Source organism: Eretmochelys imbricata, chromosome 1 (assembly GCF_965152235.1).
Source record: "Eretmochelys imbricata isolate rEreImb1 chromosome 1, rEreImb1.hap1, whole genome shotgun sequence".
NCBI lineage: Eukaryota > Metazoa > Chordata > Testudines > Cheloniidae > Eretmochelys > Eretmochelys imbricata.
The window spans coordinates 331780217-331804119 of NC_135572.1; the positions used below are offsets into that span (position 1 = coordinate 331780217).

At 41.4% G+C, this 23903-nt stretch overlaps 1 protein-coding gene across 1 annotated transcript in view; it reads left to right on the forward strand.

The window, feature by feature from the left end:
* LAMB1 (laminin subunit beta 1) overlaps positions 1-23903 on the forward strand; it is a 70229-nt gene that overhangs the window by 14134 nt on the left and 32192 nt on the right. The window contains exons 7-23 of the mRNA XM_077835279.1: positions 213-415; positions 1994-2114; positions 2310-2498; positions 2849-3028; positions 3457-3569; positions 4923-5002; positions 8534-8669; positions 11954-12112; positions 12818-12945; positions 13167-13290; positions 13848-14052; positions 14236-14379; positions 14742-14973; positions 16657-16820; positions 17737-17961; positions 21239-21456; positions 22289-22385. Of these exons, the coding sequence (XP_077691405.1) occupies positions 213-415; positions 1994-2114; positions 2310-2498; positions 2849-3028; positions 3457-3569; positions 4923-5002; positions 8534-8669; positions 11954-12112; positions 12818-12945; positions 13167-13290; positions 13848-14052; positions 14236-14379; positions 14742-14973; positions 16657-16820; positions 17737-17961; positions 21239-21456; positions 22289-22385 (2718 nt within the window). The remainder of the gene's footprint in view (positions 1-212; positions 416-1993; positions 2115-2309; positions 2499-2848; positions 3029-3456; positions 3570-4922; positions 5003-8533; positions 8670-11953; positions 12113-12817; positions 12946-13166; positions 13291-13847; positions 14053-14235; positions 14380-14741; positions 14974-16656; positions 16821-17736; positions 17962-21238; positions 21457-22288; positions 22386-23903) is intronic.

A 23903-nucleotide genomic window follows, 5' to 3' on the forward strand; every position in this document is an offset into this window, starting at 1 on the left:
ATTTGCAGCTGGAGGATTCAGTGAGGGAAATTTGTATTTAAAAAAGATGAAGTCTTGTTTACAATCTCAGATATTATATTATATCTCGATATAGAAAATTGCTCTGTGTGAGGTTTCCCATAATTTATGATCTGCAGTTTTCTTGGTTTCCTTCAGTTCATAGAACTCAGTAGCTAATTCAAGCAACTGTTTGTTTGCTTTTTTCCTTGCAGACCTATTAAAAATCACAAATTTAAGAATCAGTTTCACCAAGTTACATACGTTGGGAGACAACCTCTTAGATTCTAGAATGGAAATCAAAGAAAAGTACTACTATGCAATTTATGACATGGTGGTTCGTGGGAACTGTTTCTGTTATGGCCATGCCAGTGAGTGTGCACCAGTAGACGGCTTTAATGAAGAGGTGGAAGGAATGGTAAATGCTCACACTTTTTCACACTTAAAACCATGTTAAAATGCCTTGAGCCTGATTCTGTCCCGTTTACTCACATTGAGAAGATATATTACATTAGTACTAAAGTATATCAGTAAGAGTGGCAGAATTTAGCCCTTTATTTTTCTTCTTAATTTCCAAACAATAAAACAGGGTTCACCATTTTTGTTGTTGTTCAAACACCAAGAGCTGAGAGTAGTTTAAAGTTACTTTAACATCTTGAAATTTCTTCTTTCTAATTATATTAAAGACCTGATAAAAATAAAAGGAACAGTATTGTAATGGATATAAGGGAATGTATTTTTATGCAACATTGAACTAACCTATGGACCTTCTTTCTATTGAAGCAAATAGCAGGGTCAAAGGGTGAGATAGTTTAATGAACAAGAACAGCACTGCATTTATATTAACTAGTATAAAAAGAAAACTACAAGGGCTATCCATTTTCAGAGTTCAGCACACAAATTGATCAACAGCAGGGCAGAGGAAAATCCTGCTGCCTTCATGTTATAATATTGTATAATAGGTTGTATAATTGTATAATAGGTCAGGTGCATTTTCCTTTCTTCTGTCAGTTTTTACCATGATTTTTCCAAGTGGATGCAGGTAGGACTTCTGCTGGAAGGGGAAGAGATTGGGTGAGATGCCAGTCTGAAAGCAGGGTTTGTTGGATTGTTGTTTTGGGAAGTGGAGTTGTGTGGGAGAGGAGATTGTCATGGTTAACACAAAGTGCGAGGGAAACTTTTGGGCAGATTCATCATCTGGGAGGAAGTTTTGTCCTTGTTTGTGGGAGTCTAGCCTGCCAGTCAGCATGCAGTATGTACTCTGTGCCCAGCCCACAGTAGCTATGGGTCTGTTTACAGCCCCACCTACAGAGCTCAGTTCATCAGCTCAGATTCTAGAGACATATTCTTCTAGCTCTGGAGTTCCCTCCAAATTCAATCCATGGTCATCCAAGATGGCAGCAGTCACAGGAGCAACTTGTCTGATTTCGGTTCTGTATATATTGATGCTTGAGCCAGGCTTGTGATAAACATCAGTTATGGTGTGGAAGAGCTTTTGGCCCCCTTCCTCTAAAGCTTCTGTATGCACTGCTGGAGAAAGGTATTAGACTAGTTGACCCTATGTTCTGATGTGGCTAATCCTATTTTAATGGATTATGGACAATTTAATGATTTTGCCCTAATAGGTTACTTAAGGGCATTTTGGGCTAAACTCAGTGCTCCATATTCACATTGGTGACCATTTATTCACACAGGCAATTCCATTGAAGAAAATGGGACTACCTTGTGTGGGTGAGCATTTACTCACACAGGCAAGGAAATCACAGTCTGGCCCTTTCTGTATATAATTATGTCCTCTTTAAGTGTTTTTGATGCAATGGTAGTTGGCAAGGGTATGCCAAACACTCACTGGTTATATTTTAGGTAGATGGGAAATGGTGAGGTACATTCCAATTTGAATGCACTCTATGTATTGTGTTGGCTTTTTCCCCTCCTTATTTTCTTTAACCAAACATATCATATTTTTATATTTGTTTTTTATTCTTTTAAATGATAGGTCCACGGGCACTGCATGTGCAGACATAATACCAAAGGGTTAAACTGTGAACTGTGTTTGGATTTCTACCATGACTTACCGTGGAGACCAGCTGAAGGACGCCATAGTAATGCATGTAAAAGTATGTTTAAATACAATACCAATTCTAAATCCTATATTCTTATTTGCTTTTAATGTTTGATGAATTTTACATAGTTGGTTCATGAGGTTTTTGTTGCATTAAATGAACTGTAAAGATATTATTTACAAGACTAATATTTCTTTAGTGAAAACATATTACTTTAGTAAAGCTGCTCTTTTTTGCCTTGTATTGTAGAGTGCAATTGTAATGGACACTCTATCCAGTGCCATTTTGATATGGCTGTATACATGGCAACCGGAAATACCAGTGGTGGAGTGTGTGATGACTGCCAGCATAACACAATGGGACGCAACTGTGAACAATGCAAACCATTTTACTTTCAGCATCCAGAGAGAGAGATACGAGATCCTAACATTTGTGAGCGTAAGTGCAATGTCATCACTCAGAATGTTAAAGCACATTGTGTCTATACTTTGATCACTAAGGCATTCAGTTAAAGAATTCCAAAGCAGCTGCATCTGTATTCTTGGGCCCCGTTCCTCTCCTTTGAGTTACTGACTGTTCATGAACAGATGTTCTATGCTTCTGATGGAGGCCTGAGGTAAGTGTGGCCTCTCTTCTTTGCTTTTTGTTTAAAAAGCGGGAAGTGGCCGCCACTTGGTGACTTCACATGCAAACAATGCCGTGTCTAATGAGCTATAGCAATCAGATCTGAGAACTGTGTATTTCTTTTACTGTAGTTAATAAAGGTGTATGCAATGCTTCCTTTTTAGCATGTAACTGTGACCCACTTGGCTCCCAAAATGGTGGAATATGTGATCGCTACACTGACTTCTCTGCTGGCCTTATTGCTGGACAGTGCCGCTGTAAATTATTTGTGGAAGGGGAACGTTGCGACCTCTGCAAAGAAGGGTTCTATGGATTAAGTGCAGATAATCCCCTGGGTTGTCAATGTAAGTAGAAAATTTATGGAATGGAAATAAACTAATGTTACTTTATGTATGATCCAAAGCTCTTCCTGGAATTGTTAGGGCTTGAAGAGGAACTTCTAGTGCAGCCCTTGATTTTTATTGAAGGAAGGACATGATTTGAAGATTTCAAGTGACTTGGATTCCACCCATTTCCATCAGAAGTCCCAGGTGATCTTACTGTAAACTCAGTTGAAACACTACAGAGCCTTTCTTGGTTTCAGTTTAAGTCCTTTACTTAGTCTATGGAAATCTGGCAGGGAGTTAGGGGAGGAATACAGACAGGAATGTGCAATAAAACTGCTCACTGAGAAAAGAAAGATGGTCTTACTGTAAATATTTGTATTAAATACTGTGCAAAATATAAATAAACTCTTGTGTTCTGATTTATTTACTTGCATTTCCTAATATAGCTTGTGCATGTAATCCTTTGGGAACTCTTCCTGGAGGGAATCCTTGTGATTCAGAGACAGGAAGCTGCTATTGTAAACGTCTAGCAACAGGAAGGCACTGTGAGCAGTGTCTGGTAAGTAGCCTTGCAATAAGAATAGATTTGTAATAGAAAAATACGCTAATATGAAAGGGGCAGTGTGGCATGTCAGAAGTATAGAGTGAGATGGTGCCAGACTTGTGTGAGTAATTGAGAGCAGAGCATGGAGAGAGAATCGGTGGAAATGGGCCCTTCTGAATGTAAAGTGACAAAGAACAGGTGTTGTGACGATGGATTGGAGGATAAGCAAGAAAGTGAGTGAGCAAGCCAGGAATATTGGAACGCTAGTGTTCAAAGAGTCAATTTTTCAAACCAGACTTGCATTTTGAGGGACACGGTGTTGCACCAGAAGTTCATTGTGGGAGAAAATGTTCATGTTCAGCTATCTAGCTGCCTGACTGTGCCTGAAATCAGGCAGTTTACACTGAGATTATCTAAAACTTGTGCTGCCCATTAACCACCATTGCAAAACTGCCCCAGCCAGAAAGAGAGGCCTGCTGTGAAAATCAGGCCCAGGGTGCTGAGTATCTTCCCAGCCATATCGCTGTTTTTCATCAGACTAACTCCCATTACCCAAACCTCAATCAAGGCTATGATAGCTAAGGAGTGTGTGGTGTGCTGCTCTTTCTCTTATATCAAAAAAGTGAGACTTTGAAATTCCCCTGCTAGAGCACTTTCTGGGGATTAAAAAACGCCTACTGACACAACATCACGTGAATCAGGGCTCTAAGACATTAGCATCTCAGGTACGTTGTCTGCTTTCATAGATGTCTATCTACTGTTATCTGCCCATAAACTATGTGGGAAATCTGAGCATGTCAATCTGTCTCCTGAGGACATACTGCAGAATAACAGGAACAAGTCATGCCACATCCATGCTGAGAGCATGTTGTCAGTGCTCTATAATCTGCACTGGCTGCTGTTAAATTTCAGGGTGGAGGTCAAGGTGTTGGCTTTATCTTTCAAAGCTGTAAATGGTTGGGGACTTGCCTATGAAAATCCCTCTTTTCATGCCAATCATAATTAATTAAGGGTGGGGGAGCTGTTGGAAGCGTGCTCTCCAGGAGCAACCCTTAGCTTTGGAACGGGCTCTCACCTTCACTTTGCACCTCAGAGCTTAGATTTGTTAACCTTTCAGATGTGCAGCGAAGCACACCCTCTGTTCTCAGGGTAAAGGCAGGTTAATGGGGTGGAGTATAGTGGTTCTGTCTGGAGGTGGTTGTTCTGTGATAGACCAGGGTCTCTTATTTGTGTGGGCAGCTCAGTGGCTTTATAATAGCTTTGCAGCGTTTTTTGTATTGTTTTTAAAATTGGGATGTGCATAGAGTTCAAAATGAGTGCTTTTAAATCAACACCTCGTTACAGCATTAATGGCCTATTGTTCTGCAGCCTGAACACTGGGGCCTGAGCAATGACATGGACGGGTGTCGGCCTTGTGACTGTGACCAAGGGGGAGCAATAAACAATAAGTAAGTCTCATTTCAATTACGTTCTTGTACTCATTCACTCGCTGAGCGCCACTGCATTTGCTGTCCCAGCGTTCAGGCCAGGTCTACAACATAGCTGTAGCAGCTATGGCATTGCAGCTGTGCCCCTGCAGTGCCAAGGTGTAGGCACTTCCGGCATCAGCAGAAGAGATTTTTCTCTTGATGTAGTTAATCCAGTTCTCCAAGAGCTGGTAGCAAGGTCAGTGGAAGAATGTAGCCCATTGACTTAGCCGCGTCTGCACTGGGGTTAGTTCAGCCTAGCTACGTCACGCAGAGTGTGAAATTTTTCACAACCCTGAGCAATGTGGTTAGGTCAATCTAATGTTTACATGTAGACCAGGCCTTAGGGTTTGTACCAGGGAAAGTTGGAAGCATTTTTTTGCTCTGATGGAAAAGGGGGAAGCTGTAGCGTAAAAAGATGGTGGTAAAAATGCCTGCCCCCTGTCTATGCTAGAGTTTCCTTCTTCCATAGCACCAGTGCATCATAATACTTACAAATGGTTATAGTGTAGACAAGACCTTAGCCTGGGGACAAGAGTGGCTTTGCTATAAGCCTTGCATACATAACTGCACTGTGCCAAGAGCAGTCCAGGAACTGAATTGTGACTTGGAAAGTCACAGTCTGCTTCTAGTTTTCCTCTGCACTAGACCTATAGCTGATGCTGACGGGTGCATTGGGATGGTGGAACCAAGGCTCTAGCTGTCTGCTTCCCAGCTACATGCATGGGAGTGGACATACTAACTGGGGCTGAATGGAGACTCCGGTGTCCTCCATGTTGCTGTCTGCAATATGGGAAACTAGTGCAGCAGAGTAAGGGAGTGCAGGGTGGGCGACCATCTGGCCCAGTATAACTTAGAATCTCATGAGGATTTCACTGAGCAATTTTTTACATAATTAATGCACATAAGCAAGACTCCGCCATTAGTAGCACCATGAGAATGCTAAAGATATTCATGAAATATTAAACCCACTTTTATGTACTTTGTCTACGCTTATTTTAATTTGGATGATTAAGATTTAACGAAAATAAACAACATTTTAAAAAAACATCTCTCAGCGGGTGTTTACAAGAAAACAATTTCCTACCCTGAGACAATCTTACTTTCCTTTTCACTCTTACCAGTCTCCTTTCCCACCAGTGGCTGAGTGATTTATTCACTCTCAAAAAGAACAGGAGTACTTGTGGCACATTAGAAACTAACAAATTTATTTGAGCATAAGCTTTCATGGGCTACAGCCGGCTTCATCGGATGCATGCACTGGAAAATACAGTGGGGAGATTTTATATACACAGAGAACATGAAACAATGGGTGTTACCATGCACACTATAACGAGAGCGATCAGTTAAGGCGAGCTATTACCAGCAGGAGAGAGCTCACCTTAATAGCTCGCCTTAACTGATCGCTCTCGTTATAGTGTGCATGGTAACACCCATTGTTTCATGTTCTCTGTGTATATAAAATCTCCCCACTGTATTTTCCACTGCATGCATCCGATGAAGCGGGCTGTAGCCCATGAAAGCTTATGCTCAAATAAATTTGTTACTTTCTAATGTGCCACAAGTACTCCTGTTCTTTTTGCGGATACAGACTAACATGGCTGCTACTCTGGAACTTATTTACTCTCAGTAATGCTAATGCCTGTTATGTGACTACTTACTCCTCCTTGCTCTTTCCTGTGCAGATAACAACTCACTGCAGTTCATATGAACACATTCAGCTCAGCAACTTTTTATGGTGGTTGTGGGAAGGTGGGGAGGACTGTCAACCATTTTGGAGCAAGGAGTTCCAGTCTAGTCGTCCTGTGTTAACTGCAGTGATTGCAAAACCATCTAGAGAGAGGGTATCATTGACTGGCAGGAGAATGAACAGATGTGCTTTCCTTCTAGCTCTCTAAATCTCCTTAGAGAACTGTGCATTCAGCCTGAAACAAAGTAATCGAACTGTCTGCATTTCACAAGTGTTTTTTCTAACTTTATAGTAGTCTTTTGGGAATGGGTGATGTTTGCCCAACCTAGAGTCATTCTGTTAAACAGCTTAATAAACAGTTTTCTGGATCCCTGATTGTGGTGTGTGGACACAGCAACTGAAACAGCCAAAACTGGTCTGAAAACCTCCTGTGTAATTTTGAACTTTGGACTACCACCATGGAAGCAGGAGGGGTCTGGCCCAGGCAATGAAATCCATATCCAAATATGGAAAACATCCCCATAATGTTAAAATCTATCTTAGAGAGAACTTCCTTGATTCCCCTTTGGGACAGCTAAGGTATTTCTGATTTCCTTTTATTAGAAGGGCTTTTCTTCTTGGAGGAAATGAAAGCGTATGGAAGCAGAGTTTAAAGTTGTGGCCAGCGTAACTGTTGGCTTCTGCTGCACTTTTTCAAATATTTGCAAATAAGCCTCAGAATGAGAGCTGGTTGAAAAACAGGGGAACAAATTGTAATATCTTTTTTCTGTTTCACATGGTTTGAAATGGACTAATTTTTCATATTTATAACCAACATTTATAACCAATTTTTATCAATATTTTTATTAAAATTTTTCATTTATCCAGAAGTATGCTGTGATTTTTGTTTTTTACTGAAAGCCAGTTTATTTAGTAAGTGAAGAACTTCAGTAATTTCAAAAACGAGTTTCATTTAAAAAACTATTTATGTCGAGAAAAACAACATTTTAATCATGTCAACAGTTTTTGTTTTGTTCTTTGCAAAAAGTTTCATTTACAAAAAAAGGCCAATTTTCATTTTTTGTGTGTGGAAAAATTCTGACCAGCTCAATGCAAGAAAAGATCTATTTTAATATTGTATGGAAAATTCCAGGACAATAAAATTAACAAAACAGTCTGGGGAAAAAAGTTAGTATCTTTATTATTTAGTAAATAAAATTGCTGGTTTTGGAATCTAGAATTTTGTTGTGTTAGCCTCTGTTTTAGCCCTTCTCCCAACCACCTCTGTCCCCCGTGCTTGAAGAATGACACTGTCTTCTTCAGAGCCTTTGGGCCCTAATTTCCCAATCTTGTAAAATACTGACTTCACAGGCCCAGAGGGAAAAATAATATTTGGATGAAGTGTTGTTTGGAAGTGCTTCTTCCCTCACATAGTTTATAATGTAACAGTTAGAGATAAATATAGGAGTTCAGTAGAACCCGGAGTTATGAACTGACCAGTCAACCACACACCTCATTTGGAACCAGAAGTACGCAATCAGGCAGCAGCAGAGACCAAAAAAAAAAAAAGGCAAGTACAGTACTATGTTAAATTATTACAAAAATGAAGGGAAAGCAGCATTTTTCTTCTGCATAATAAAGTTTCAAAGCTGTATTAAATCAATGTTCAGTTGTAAACTTTTGAAAGAACAACCATAATGTTTTGTTCAGTTATGAACATTTACGAGTTATGAACAACCTTCATTCCCGAGGTGTTCGTAACTCTGAGGTTCTACTGTATTTTCTGTCTGCTCAGTGTTCTCCTAGTATATGCACAACATAAATTAATTCACGTTACATTTCAGCTGCTCAAGTGAAACTGGCCAGTGTCCATGCCGGCCCCATATGATTGGACGCCAGTGCAATGAAGTAGAGTCTGGCTATTACTTCATGTCATTAGACCACTACATCTATGAGGCGGAGGAAGCCAACTTTGGTCCTGTGAGTAGGAAATTTTAATGTGCAGGTTCAAGAGAAATGTGGAAAACTCTGCTGACTCTTAGTTAGCATCCCATGTTTCAAAAAAGGACCAATGCTGTAACTATTTAGTTTTTGTAAAGATATCACTGAAAAATGTAGAATCAGATCCTATCAGAGAACTGTCAATTCACAGCTGGTAGGCTGGGTATTGATAATAATGCATGTGGTAATTTGAAGCAAAAAGGTATTTTGCCATTGTTTTTCTTTTTAAATCCATTTCCTGGCTCTTCACATACGTGAAATCTGTCTCTTTTATTCCACTGCACCTAGATTTGTAAACACAGCATTTCTCAAGAATCCAGGGATTCTGTCATTGGGTCACTTTGCTTGTTTCAATAAAAATCCCACATACAGAATATGTGGCTTTTGCAAACAGACATACAAGCATCATAGCAGCTGTCCTTTTTTGGTGTTATACACCTGGGTGGGGTTTCTTTTATTAATGGGTAATGATGCAGTTAAAAGTCCAAAGAAGAGCTTTATAGATGTTGTTAGTTATCTCTAGTTTAGTTAGCCCTCTGTGCCCAGACTGCATGTCTCTTTTCCTCCCCTGCCCCCTTATTAGTCGTGAATGCAGCTTTACTCTTAATTCATAGTCTGCAGCTAGACTGTTATATCTGCCTCCAGCAAGGAAACAGAGGTAACTCTGTCTCCAAAAGCAGCAGATAGTAGTTTGCCTGAAATTAATTAATGAAGGCAGCCACTTTGCAGCGTTAGACAAATTAGGCTTTTTCTGCTAAGTCCTAACTTATGGAGAGACCCTACAGAAAGAAAGTCAATGTAGAATAGAACTTGAAACACAGCACAGGGTGTAGGGGTTGTGCATGAATCTTGGTTACTGTGTAAGAGTTTGCCCTGCGAATGGAAGGGTAGCTTAGGGGAAATCTGCAGATACATAAACACTTGCTTGGGAAAAGAGCCGTTGGAAAATGCAAAACTTATTTTTCTTAAAAAAATAAAAATAAAAAATCAAAATTGTCAAGTGTTTGCTAATACTTACAAATTTTTCTGTGAGGCAGAGTGAGATGAAATAACTGCATTTTCATGCAGGGTTCTAACACTAGACAGTGAGTTGTCTGCAAGATCCTAGGTCCTGACTCCTTGTTTTTTCACAGCATGAGTATTCATCTCAAAACATGCCCAAAAGCTCCCTTCTCTCAGACTGCATGCGGGTAGTATGTGACCCTTCTTGGAGGACTATGTCCCTTTGCTCAAACCCTGGGTAATTTATAGCCATGCTGTCTCTGTAGAGTATGAGAATGCACGATGGGACTGTCACAGTTCAGTTGCACGTGAATTCCCCCTCTTTAGACTAGCAAAGGCACCCGCTCTCAGGCTTCCACCTCCCTTGGCCATTGTCTCTGACATAGTGAAGACCTATGTCTCACTCACTTCTGACCGGGATACTTCCAGGGTGCACAGTTGTTTCCAGCTTTCACTGTGTTTTTCCCAGCAGAGACAGGCTACCCAAGCACACCTGCTTGCTTTCTCTTCCGAGATGGTTAACAGTGTGACTGGCCAGAGCTATATATACAACACAGCTCTTTTTATGCAAGGCGAGCCCATTTGATTATCAGAAGCACTACAGAGAAAACATTAAAAACAATAAAAGACCATATGCTCGTGCTTACAAACTTACCAGAGATCACCCCAACTCTAGCATGGGCTCTGGCAGTTAGTTAGTCCTTCAAAGCCCCCTGAACGACTGGGTGCTTGTTCTGAGCTGGGGCTAATATGAACTTCTGGGTAACAAGTTCATAACAGCCTCTGCTCAGAACAAGCACCCCATCTTATGGGGCCTTAGTAGCCCGTCCTTCCAACCCTACCCTAAGGATTGGGGCCCTCCATGGACCAGGGTTCCCTGTCCATTTGCTGAATCAGGAAGAAGGCCCTGAGCCAGTTTAAAACCAGGCTATTTGTCCAAAATTCTTTTCTTTGTCTGAGGGTCCGTGGAGAATCCATTCTGAACTGGTCTCTACCTCTCCAGGGGGAGGGGTGGAGAGTGGCTTCAAAGGTATTACCTTAGCATCCCCTTCCTATTAGAGAAGGCACATTCAATGCCACAATAATACATACACAACTGCATTTTTGGTACAATGGACTCCAAAGGTATTAAACCTGATTCAGTAAGATTGAACTTTAATGAATAAAGTTAATTCAGGATAATATGGGAAACTGTCAGTCTGTCACAGGGTCATCTTGATGTAATAATCATATTTACATTTCCTTAAAATGCATCCCTTCCTAGCTAACCTGACCTGACCTGAAGAAGAGTTCTGTGTAAGCTCGAAAGCTTGTCTCGCTCACCAACAGAAGTTGGCATAATACCTCACCCACCTTGTCTACCTTCTTATTAAGACATATTTCTTTGGAATGTGCAGGATGTTGTCTTGTTTTTATACAGATTCATTGGTTTTGATCTTTTTCAAACAGGAACTTTGAGTATCAAATACTTCCATAATCTTATATAAAAGTACCAGATAAAAAACAGAAATTCTAGACCAAAGGAAATGGCCATGTTTTTAGTTCATAGGTTTATGCCCGTCTGCCCTGGATTCTCTATCTTTTAATGTTCATCTTTTGTCTGAATCTTTAAGAGGAGACCTTAACTGCTGGTTAGGGTAGCCAAGTTCTAGTCAAACAGGCTTCTAAAAGGTAATTACACTAACTGCCCTATTTGAATGCTAACAGGTGTGTGTTACGTGATAGATGTGAGTGCTCAGCAATGATCAGATAAACTCTAATAATTACAAATACAACATGAAAAAACATGAGTAAAGCTACATCGGTTACACTCTGGATTGTAGCAATAACTTTTATTGACTTTATTTGTGTTTCGGTTTTGTGCAAGCTTGTTTTTAAACATGATCAATGGTTTATATTAGTGGTATTTTAAATTTAAATCTCATTACAATGAATAAATTGATGAAGAACTGTGCAATAATAGTTTCATTCAGTCTCTGTGCAATGAAAGAAAAAGTGTTGTATTTGCAAACGAGAAGGCAAAGTGTAGATATACCTACATCTATGTGTACAAAAGAGAGCTTGTCTTCTGTATAACACATGATTTTAATAACAAACCAAGCAACCCAGAAAACGTAAATACAGAAATAACCTGTTAACCCACAGTTGGTCGGTGGAGTTTTTGTGACTGTGGATTTCTGTTCCTACCATTGAACAGGAATGTTTTAGTTACATTTGATTTTTTTTTTTCCAGTATTTCAATAACTTCCCCTCTTCCTTAGGGAGTGAGCATAGTTGAGCGCCAGTATTCTCAAGATCGTATCCCATCCTGGACTGGAATAGGATTTGTAAGAGTCCCTGAAGGGGCATATCTGGAATTCTATATCGACAATATTCCATATTCTATGGAATATGATGTTGTGATTCGCTATGAGCCGCAGGTAATTGGCCATTCTTTACATAGGTGTTTATCAACATTGTTACCTCTTGAGAGGGCGATGACTGATTGTAGATATATTTAGCAAGGCCTGAGTTTTCCTTGTGGAATGCTAGGAGCTGACTGGTGCAATGATAATCTTTTTTACCTAAAAATAATCGAAATGCAGAAGACTTATACAGACCACTACTGCTGTTTGCCTCACAATCACAATAATTATTTATTATCTTATTATAATTGTGCTGTTGGAGTGCATGATGCTTACTGGACAATTACAAAATTATGACAAGATCTCTTATGGGACAGCTGAGGATATAAATTAGGCATAACGCAGCAAGGATGACTAATAAACAAAGGGTGTGGAATTGGTTGCTGTGTGGCATTAGGAGACCAATTGCACATCTCCCACAAGCAATCCAGACGCTGAACTAGATTTACATAAAATATTAATGGAATAATTGTGAACACAGGAATAAATGTGAACCATTCCAAGGAAATCTTGATCTGTTTGTGGATAGTTCACAAACAGGAAAAACCCATCAAATAAATTGTTCTGTAACCAGAGCTACATGAACCCTATGTACTGGAGTGGAATGCCATGAATTGTGATTGTTACATGTGCGTCTTGTTAGTTCTCATTCTCACATACAGTTTTGATAGCAGAAGTTTAATCACTTATCCATTGATTAATGATGATCAATTTTTCCAGTTACCAGATCACTGGGAAAAAGCTGTTATTACGGTTTCACGCCCAGGCAAGATTCCTACAAGTAGCCGATGTGGTAATACCGTTCCTGATGATGATAATCAGACTGTATCATTATCACCAGGCTCAAGGTCTGTATAATTGTTGTATCATTCGTTTCAGGGTTGATAGGTTTTTTAGGATTTGGTCACACAAACTTCCAAACTTTCTTTTCAAAACTTACCATTCATTCTTAGTAAAAATCAAACAAGAAGAGGCAGAATATTATCCCAGATATTCCATAGAGCCATCTGAAAAGATTTATTGCATTTAACATGTTAAATGCAAACCAAACATTCTATTTCCAATCCAGATATGTCGTCCTTCCACGACCCATATGCTTTGAAAAGGGACTGAATTACACTGTTCGTCTGGAGCTACCACAGTACTCCTCCCTCGACACTGAGGTGGAAAGCCCATACACACTCATTGACTCGGTAAGTGCGTGTTACTTTACGGATGTTTTTAAAGAAAAATCAAACTTAAAATACTAAGTGTTATATTTTCTGTTTGGGTCCTGCTACATAAATCCCACTGAAGTCAATGGGAGTTCTGTTCACTTATCCATTGGCTAAATTTGGCCGTACATTTACAACAGTTTCAAGCACCGTAAACATCTTCAGGTTTAAAGTACGTGCCCTGTTTGGTTTCTTTTCTGATATGCGTTCTTTGCCGTACGTTACAGGATCACTAACATGCTAAGTGCTGAACTGCTAAAGTCTGTATCTTTGGAAAGGCTTATTTATACAAGTGAGGCAAGCACATCATGAATATCAAACCTGATCTTCCATATTTTCCATAAAATATTAGTTTTGTGGATGCTCGACATCTTCTCTGAAAATTAAGAAGATCTTGTTGGTTTTGCTGGGTTTTTTGTTTTTCTTTTATTTTAAAAAGCAAGCATAATAGGAAACAAAGTAATATTTAGTTTAGACAAAAATGGACTGTGGCATTATAAATGGTAATGTTTCGTCATTTTATAATTGTTTCATAGCTCGTTCTTATGCCTTACTGCAAGTCACTGGACATATTCACGGTGGGGGGCTCAGGCGAAGATATGGTCACTAACAGTGCTTGGGAAACATTTCAAAGATACCGATGTCTTGAAAACAGCAGGAGTGTTGTGAAAACCCCTATGACTGACGTCTGCAAGAATATTATTTTTAGCATCTCTGCACTGTTACATGAGACCGCATTATGTATGTACAACTTAATTGACTTGCAAAGTAAATCACAATTTTCCAGTTGTTAATGTTGTTGCCAAGATGTATGTGTGTGTGTGTGTGTGTGTGTGTGGAGAGATGCTGCTCAAACCTGTTTTATAAGCTGTGGTGCTCTCTCTCTCTCTCTCTCTCAAATTCTGTCCTCTTTTCACTATTCAGCTTGCCAGTGCAACCCTCAAGGCTCATTAAGTTCAGTGTGCAACTCTAATGGAGGACAGTGCCAGTGTCGTCCGAACGTTGTTGGAAGAAGATGTGACAGATGTGCTCCTGGCACCTTTGGGTTTGGGCCTAATGGATGCAAATGTACGTTTAATCCATAATCTCCGCATATTCATTCTAGTTAGGCAATGGCACATCAAATAATGGGGAATATTGGTATCCTAACTGTTTCTAACAAGATATGCTTTAAGGAACTGTTGTTCTGTGAATCTAAGTATAACCTAGGAAATCCAGTTTAAAGTCTCCACTGTGTTGAATCTTTATAGTCTAATACAATTGTAGGATCTGGTCTTTCAGCCCTTTCTGGGGCAAGACTCTGATTTAGTTTTTGCGGGAGCGATGCCAGGTAATGACTGCAGAGCCAGGTCCAGAGGCTGCAGCTTCATAAATGGAAGAGAAGTTTTCCAACTATCATTTCTTTTTAACTGCATTTTTATTTAATTTAGCTTGTGAATGTCACGTACAAGGTTCTGTCAGTTCCTTCTGTCATCCTGAGACTGGCCAGTGCCACTGTTTCCATGGAGTGTATGGCCGCCAGTGTGATAGGTGCTTACCTGGTTATTGGGGATTTCCGAGCTGTCCGCCTTGCCAGTGTAATGGCCACACGGATGACTGTGACCCATACACTGGGGAATGTTTGAATTGCCGCGATTCCACCACGGGACACAACTGTGAAAGGTATGGTCTCTTCTTATAGCTGATTTATTGCTACATTATTATACATTGTTTCAGAGTAACAGCCGTGTTAGTCTGTATTCGCAAAAAGAAAAGGAGTACTTGTGGCACCTTAGAGACTAACCAGTTTATTTGAGCATGAGCTTTCGTGAGCTACAGCTCACTTCATCAGATACATACCGTGGAAACTGCAGCAGACTTTATATATACACAGAGAATATGAAACAATACCTCCTCCCACCCCACTGTCCTGCTGGTAATAGCTTATCTAAAGTAATCGTCAGGTTAGGCCAGCCTAACCTGACGATTACTTTAGATAAGCTATTACCAGCAGGACAGTGGGGTGGGAGGAGGTATTGTTTCATATTCTCTGTGTATATATAAAGTCTGCTGCAGTTTCCACGGTATGTATCTGATGAAGTGAGCTGTAGCTCACGAAAGCTCATGCTCAAATAAACTGGTTAGTCTCTAAGGTGCCACAAGTACTCCTTTTATTATTATACATTGTAAGCAATATCCACTGAACTGCCCCAGGCAAAGCTAACACCCAATCCTAAAGTCATTACTCAAGTCCCATTGAAGTCAGTGAAATTAGCATGATCAAGAACAAAACCTTGATTCTGCACTGAGATGCCCCACCCTTATTACCGGACGGGGAACCTGTGTCTCCTGTTTATAAAGGAGAAGTGTCCCCTATGTAAATATCAAATGTCCATTTTACTTGGATTTCAGCACACAGAAATAGGAATGAATAGAAGTGTCTTGGTCTGCCAAACTGGACCACCTGGGTTCAAGACCAGTCCAAAGGCTTGTTTGGGCGGGCGTGGGAAATGGGATCTTGAAAGCGACAGTGTCCATTTATAGGAAGAGGGCCAGCTCTCACTGCAAAAATTCCTCTCATAGTGTCCATTTTGTAGTGGTGACTGTGCAGTGGAGAGCAAGGCAGAAATTTTAAGGCGATGAACAAACCCAGAATTGTTTCAGACACTTTAAATGATCACTTAATTTTAATGAGGGCAAAATGGCAGGACCCATTTTCTTCCATCTCCAGCAACAGGGCAGCGAATATATGTTAAAAAATGCCACTCTTGGTGAGAGTATGTACCGCTGAAAGAGCTACGGAGATGAAACGTCTGTGTAGAGTTATCACAACTAGGGGCCAAACTCTGGGCCCTGGTGCAGAACTGGCCAGAACTGCGTGGACTCTGGCCGATTGGCAGCCATGGAAACCAAAGCAGATTCTGAAGGGAAGGGGCGAACCCCATCCTCTGTAAGCAGCTGTTGGGAACCTGTGTGGCCTCCTATCTTTGCTCCAAGCCCAAGGGCACCCTTTTGAGCAAAGGAGTGTGTGTCAAGGAGGCATGAAACAGATTTCTCCATATAAATGTGCCTAAACACCTACCAGAGGAGGTTTTAAAGTGTGATGATCAGAGGTAAGACTTTGCATCACAGATGGAATGGTTTGGTTTGGCATGGCATATTACTTGTAATCCTAGTATGAGCCAAAGAAAATATCTTTACAGTAGTGTTATTCATACTGTGAATAACAATTGGAGACCTACGAAAGATGTAGTCCATCTTGCTCATCCCTCCAGTCATTGGAAACCATTCTAGTGCGATTTCACATCAGAAGAAATAGTTTGTACAACATCTGCCTGTGGGTTCACAAGCCTTTATTTAATACAGGTGCCTTGGTGGCTATTATGGAGACCCTGTCCTGGGATCAGGAGATCATTGTCGGCCTTGTCCTTGCCCAGATGGCCCAGAAAGTGGGCGTCAGTTTGCCAGCAGCTGTTATCAAGATCCTATTACTCTGCAAATTGTGTGTGTCTGTAATGTGGGATACATAGGTAAATACCATGTGCTTTAAAGGGCATCTACTGAGTTTTAATCTAACTACAGAGAGGGACTATGTAGAGGGAAGTAGAAAGCACCAGCATAAGCAGTGGCAGAAGTTACTATAGTACCAATATTTGTAAGTATTGTAGTTTTTACTTACAAATTAAGGGCCAATCTCTGGCAAGCAATGTATGTAAGTATTCACTGGAAAATCAGTGGGCGTGAGAGAGAAGTTATCCACCCCTATTATTCCTGCCAAATCTCTCCACCTAGTGTTTGTTGTTCAGCTTAATTTAAATTGTAAGCACCTGAAGAGCAAGTCTTCGATTTTATGCATCTATGAAGCACCATGTACCCCTGTAGCAATCCATAAATAATGAAGTTATAAGAACCACTCCCAGCCAGCAGGCAAATATTGCAGGTAGGAGTGGCACTTTGAAAAAGCTAGGAAAGAACATCTTGCATAGCAAATTTTTTTTGCTATCTCTCTAAATTTTAATGAATGTTTATGACACTAGAAATTATTTGAGTCCCCAGCTCAAGCAAAGCATCCCTATTGAGGACAATACTGAAGTCAATGCATAGGCTTAAAGCTAAGCTTATGTTTAAGTGCTGTCCTGAATAGGGATGCCCATTAACACATGTTGCAAGTACTTCCCAGAATCAGGGGCCGTGAATTCTGAAATCCATGACAAAGAGCTACCCTGCTATAAGTTGGCTCAGTTCCATTGAAATCAATGGATCTACTCAACTTAGACTTGGTGAGGATCCAGCCAAGTATTGTATTTTGTTTTTCTGAATATATTCAACTCAGTTTTCTTTCAACTACTCACCTTCAATCTCTTGTCTCACTGTCTTGCTGTTTATTGACTCGTATATTAACGAGCTGTAATAATAATTTCTTGATTTGATTGTTTGTTTAAACAGGAAGCAGATGTGATGAGTGTGCTTCTGGTTTCTTTGGAGACCCTGAAGAGATAGGTGGAGTCTGCCAGCCATGCCAGTGTAACAACAACATTGACATGACTGACCCAGGGGCCTGTGACAAGCGGTCTGGAAAGTGCCTAAAGTGCTTGTATCAGACAGAGGGTGAAAATTGCCAGCTGTGTAAATATGGGTACTATGGACATGCGTTGCAACAGGATTGCAGAAGTAAGTGCAGGGAGGGAGGGGACTTCCCATTCCTCATTTCTACAGCACTGGCCAGAATTCATTTACCTGCACTAAACTCTAGAATATCATTAAGCCTAGTGAACTGTGAAACTGTTGATTTGGCAGGTGGTCTCAGGACATTCATGGAGAACTGCAGATAACCTAAAGTATTTTAAATTTGCCGGGAACCATTTTTGATTAAACGGATGGTAGAAACCTAATTACCTCTAGCTAAACATTGGGTTTGCAGCTTTAGTGTGATTCTTCAGGGGGCAGGAGTCCTTTAGTGTAACAATGAGAGAGCAGACACCTAGCATTTACATGTCCAAACAACGGAAAGAATGGGCTCTTGTGGGATAAGGATTTCTTGCCTTCTTGTTAGCATTCATTGTTTCCCTCTTATCAAGAGATCAAGCATGGCCATTTCCTGCTGCTTGTTAAGCCCTGAAGACATGGCTTTTGTTTACGCAAACATTCCTGGGATTTTAAAGAACAGCAGGAGTGGGCTCCTGAAAGCTTAGAAGGAAGGACTGCCTCAGGGAATGAAAAGTGTTAAGTGTGGTTATAGTCACATAATGGTGGTGTTCTGTTTTGTGTTTTTTTTAAAAAAAGGGAATCTCTTAGTCCAAAGTTTCAGAGTAACAGCTGTGTTAGTCTGTATTTGCAAAAAGAAAAGGAGTACTTGTGGCACCTTAGAGACTAACCAATTTATTTGAGCATAAGCTTTCGTGAGCTACAGCTCACTTCATCGGATGCATACTGTGGAAAGTGTAGAAGATCTTTTTATATACACACACACACAGCATGAAAAAATACCTTCTCCCACCCCACTCTCCTGCTGGTAATAGCTTATCTAAAGTGATCACTCTCCTTACAATGTGTATGATAATCAAGTTGGGCCATTTCCAGCACAAATCCCAGGTTTTTCTTGGGTATTGTAGTTGTAAGAATGCTTGATAGAGATCTTGTAGGTGTTTGTCTCTGTCTGAGGGGTTGGAGCAAATGCGGTTGTATCGCAGAGCTTGGCTGTAGACGATGGATATGTGGTGTGGTCAGGGTGAAAGCTGGAGGCATGTAGGTAGGAATAGCGGTCAGTAGGTTTCCGGTATAGGGTGGTGTTTATGTGACCCTCGTTTATTAGCACTGTAGTGTCCAGGAAGTGGATCTCTTGTGTGGACTGGACCAGGCTGAGGTTGATGGTGGGATGGAAATTGTTGAAATCATGGTGGAGTTCCTCAAGGGCTTCTTTTCCATGGGTCCAGATGATGAAGATGTCATCAATATAGCGCAAGTAGAGTAGGGGCGTTAGGGAACGAGAGCTGAAGAAGCGTTGTTCTAAGTCAGCCATAAAAATGTTGGCATACTGTGGGGCCATGCGGGTACCCATAGCAGCGCCGCTGATCTGAAGGTATACATTGCCCCCAAATGTGAAATAGTTATGGGTGAGGACAAAGTCCAGCCACCAGGTTAGCCGTGACATTATCGGGGATAGTGTTCTTGACGGCTTGTAGTCCATCTTTGTGTGGAATGTTGGTGTAGAGGGCTTCTACATCCATAGTGGCCAGGATGGTGTTATTACTATTACTATTGCTATTACCAGCAGGAGAGTGGGTTTGTGTGTGTATGTTGGGGGAGGGGTGAGAAAACCTGGATTTGTGCTGGAAATGGCCCAACTTGATTATCATACACATTGTAAGGAGAGTGATCACTTTAGATAAGCTATTACCAGCAGGAGAGTGGGGTGGGAGGAGGTATTTTTTCATGCTTTGTGTGTATATAAAAAGATCTTCTACACTTTCCACAGTATGCATCCGATGAAGTGAGCTGTAGCTCACGAAAGCTTATGCTCAAATAAATTGGTTAGTCCCTAAGGTGCCACAAGTCCTCCTTTTCTTTTAGTCGAAAGTGCTACTCTGTATTTATCCAGAATCGTTAGTCACAAAAACGTGGTCTTTTTCTTTTACTATTTCTATTAGCAGAGCAAACATCTCCTGGAGGGAGGGAGGGAGCTGAGTTCTATTGTGAGTCATATACCATCCCCTGAATTTGTAGAGATCCATGTTGCAAAGTCTCTGTTTCTGGTGGTTATGTGGGAACCAGAAAGAATCCAGCCTGACTTGCAGATCCCAGGGTGAGTTTGCAGGGCTGGCACTTGGAAACTAAGAGTGTGTCTACGCTACCCACGTTACAGCGTGACCGCTGCAGCGCTCTGACGTGGGCAGTGTAGACATACTTTATCACGGGGGGAGAGCTCTCCCAGCAATTTTAAAAAAAAAAAACAAAAAATCCCCACCCCTAACGAGCGGTGGTAGCTTTATCCCTGGGAGCAAGCGCTGTCAAAACTGGTGCTTTTCAGCGCAAAAACTTTTGTCATTCGGGGGGTGGGTTTCCACACCCCTGAACGACAAAAGTTTTAGCGCTGAAAGTGGCCGTGTAGACACAGCCTAATAATCTTTCACTTTGTAAAGAGAGCGCATTTATATGGAAGACAATTAACCTGGAACCCCATTGTGTTCCCCTTCTTACAAAATTTGCTTTTCAGAGTTCGTTAAAGACTCCCTGTATCTGCTTATTATATGTGCTCCTAGTCCTGCAAGATGTTAGGAATCCTCAAGCCACCTACTGTGAATATTACAGGAGCACTTCACAAGATTAAGCCTTAGTTACACAATTGCTCAAATTAACTTGGAAACAGATGTAGCGACACTCTGAGATCTGTCTGCATCTTTGCAAGGTTAATAACTTGCAGCATAAGTTCTGAAAAATTAATAGAGGCATTTGAATGAGAAGGCAGTTTACCATACGGGGTGTTAACACTGCACTCCTCACCATGGCATGTGTACCCAGACAGGCTTTACAAGGTGCTTCATTAGGCTTTTCCTCCCAAAGCATCTGTTTTCTAAGGCTATGTCTACATGACACAAAACTTCCACCCCCAATGAGCGGTGTTTGTGCCCTCCTGCCCACAATACACTGTTCACACTGGCACTCGTCGCATCAAAACTTTTGTCTGGGGAGGAGGTGGTTAACGCCTCTGAAAGACAACTTTTGTCGTTCAGTTGCCAGTGTAGACATAGCCTAAGTAACTTAGAATGTCAGGACATGCCGCTAGGGATGTCTGTGTAACTTTCCCCATTTGCATAGGATCCCGTCTCCCTGCAACCCATCTCCTCTTTTGGTAACACATCAGTAACTGACCTTTAGGTTTGGACTCAGTTTAATGTGGTGTTGTGCTGGCATAGCAGAGTTAGTCAGGCTGCCTGCTCTTCCGTTACAGAGTGCGTCTGTAATTACTTGGGAACAGTGCGAGAGCACTGCAATAGCTCGGAAGGCTGTCAGTGTGAGAAAACAACCGGCCAGTGCCAATGCCTTCCCAATGTGACCGGGCAGAACTGTGATCGCTGTGCACCACGCACTTGGAGACTGGCCAGTGGAACTGGATGTGAACTGTGCGAGTGCGATGTTGCTCATTCCTTCGGGCCATTGTGTAATGAGGTAAGAAATGCATAGGGCCTCATTAGTCTTATCCAGCAAAATGCTCCTCTGCATAGTTATTGGCTGTATTCATAGGAAAGCTGCACAATGGTTCGGTAAATCAGATCCAGAAGAGAAGGTAACGTTCTCAGTGAGCTGTATAACTGCTAGGGCTGTGGGAAAGTCACGACAAAAAGGGCAATTCAGGGACAAACACCAGAGGAATTGTAAAGAAGGCACAGGCATTGTCTCTGTACCCCGAATAATACTCCTTCCCCCAGTGCACACACGACAAGAAGGGCTGGATTGTCAGAAGTGCTGAGCATCCAACTCTATTTTTAAAGTCGATGGGCACTGTAGGGCCCCGGCAATCTTGAAAATTTGGCCCTAGTAATTCAGTTCTAAAGATCATGTTTGGCTAGATAGTCCACACTAGGGGTGAGATTTTTAAGATCAGGTCCAGAGAGATAGGATTTTCTTAAATTATTTTTAATTTAAATTTAATTTAAAAACAATTTTCTTAAATTATTTTTATCTTTCAGCTTCAGTCTGTGTCCAGCCGTGTTGCTTTCTGTTAGTGAGCTTGGCTGCTGAGTCTTTGTCAGTATATGAAAAGACCAAAATAACACTACCTGAGCATGTTCCCCACATAGGGAGACCAGATGTCCTGATTTTGGGGGCTTTTTCTTATATAGGCACCTATTATCCCCCCGCCCCCATCCCGATTTTTTACACTTGCTATCTGGTCACCCTATCCCCACAAGCTGCTGGGAATAGCTCCAAGAGCTTTGCTGGTGATGTTCCCTTCCAGACAGGAAAACCAATTCACCTCTTCTTCTCCTATTTGTAACAGTTCACGGGGCAGTGTCAGTGTATGCCTGGGTTTGGAGGCCGCACCTGCAGGGAGTGCCAAGAGTTTTTCTGGGGTGACCCCAATGTGGCATGCCAAGGTGAGTCTAATTTCTCTGCCCCCTAGACCCTTGCTGTGTTTAGAATTGCCCATGTACACTTTCAGTGATTGGAACCCTTAAGCTTCTATTCACCTTCTTTTAAAGGGGTCCTGCTGACCAGTTTGTGTAAAAGTTGTTTATATTGCCCTGAATGTTGCGAGCTCTGTTCTGGTTCTCCAGAGCAATGCTGACCACTTTGATTAAGTTTGTTTCACACTGAAGGAAACAAAAGTGCATTCATTTCAGTAACTCCATATGTTCATATATGCCATGGCGGTGGGCATGCTTTTTGCATACAGAAAAGAGAGATCAGCGGGGGAGAATATGTCAAGTAGTTAAGGCATTATAAACAAGAGTAAGGAGTTTTTACAGTCTTTGGCAGCGCCTTTCTTAATGTTGTGATGTTTGCATCATAATGGTATAAAGAAACATGTCCATGTTTGGTTACTCTGGCATGCTGTTCAAGTAAGGATGGGCAGACCCAATGAAATTCTAGGTGGAGCCTGGTGTACAAGGTAGATTTGTATAGGGAATAATTAAGAAAGGGATAGATAATAGGACAGAAAATATTATATTGCCTCTGTATAGATCCATGATACTCCCACATCTTGAATACTGTGAGCAGATGTGGTCACCACATCGCAAAAAAGATATACTGGAATTGGAAAAGGTTCAGAAAAAGGCAACAAAAATGATTAAGGGTATGGAACGGCTTCCATCTGAGGAGAGATTATTAAGACTGGGACTTTTCAGCGTGGAAAAGACATGGCTTTTGGTGACAAAATAGCAAGAGCTTACACAATACAATGGGACTTTTGTCACGAAAAATGCCCAGTTTTGGCAACAAGAAACGTCCACCCCTATGAAAGACTTTTGTCTTTTCCCCTCCCTTTATTGTCAACAAAGAGCCAGCATAGACACTGCTGATTGTTTTGTCGACAGAACTGGCTTCTGCCAGTATCCCAGAATGCCTGTCCTGATTGCTCTGCTCAGGGTTTTGATCTCTGCTGCCCTGTAGGCATGTGCCCTTCCCCTTTCAAAGCTCCAGGAAGTATCTGTGTGCTGCTCCCTTTGGGGAACAAACAAACAGAGCAAATCATTGGAATGCTCCTGTCCTGCCCTGCACTAGGAGCACCGCAGAGGGGACTCCTGCTGCCTGGGTAGGGGGACAGACTGCTGTGCTGCTCATGATGCTGCTCTCGGCAGCTGAGGGGGCTGTGGGAGAGCTCAGAGAGAATCCCAAGATGCCCAGCGATCGGCTCTTCCTTCCTATGACACTGCACTGTGGGATACAGATCCGCGGTTCATTGCTCACCCTGTCGATGATGGTGTCCCCAATGTGGACGTGATCTGTCGACAGAGGGAACAAATGTGAATGAACACCCTTTGGCGATTTTTGTTTTGTCAACTTTTGGGTGTCGACATACGTTTTGTCAACAAAACTTGATAGTGTAGACAAGCCCTTAGTCTATTAGAGTTTTCTGTCTCTATACAGCCTCTTAGGCCACGTCTACACTA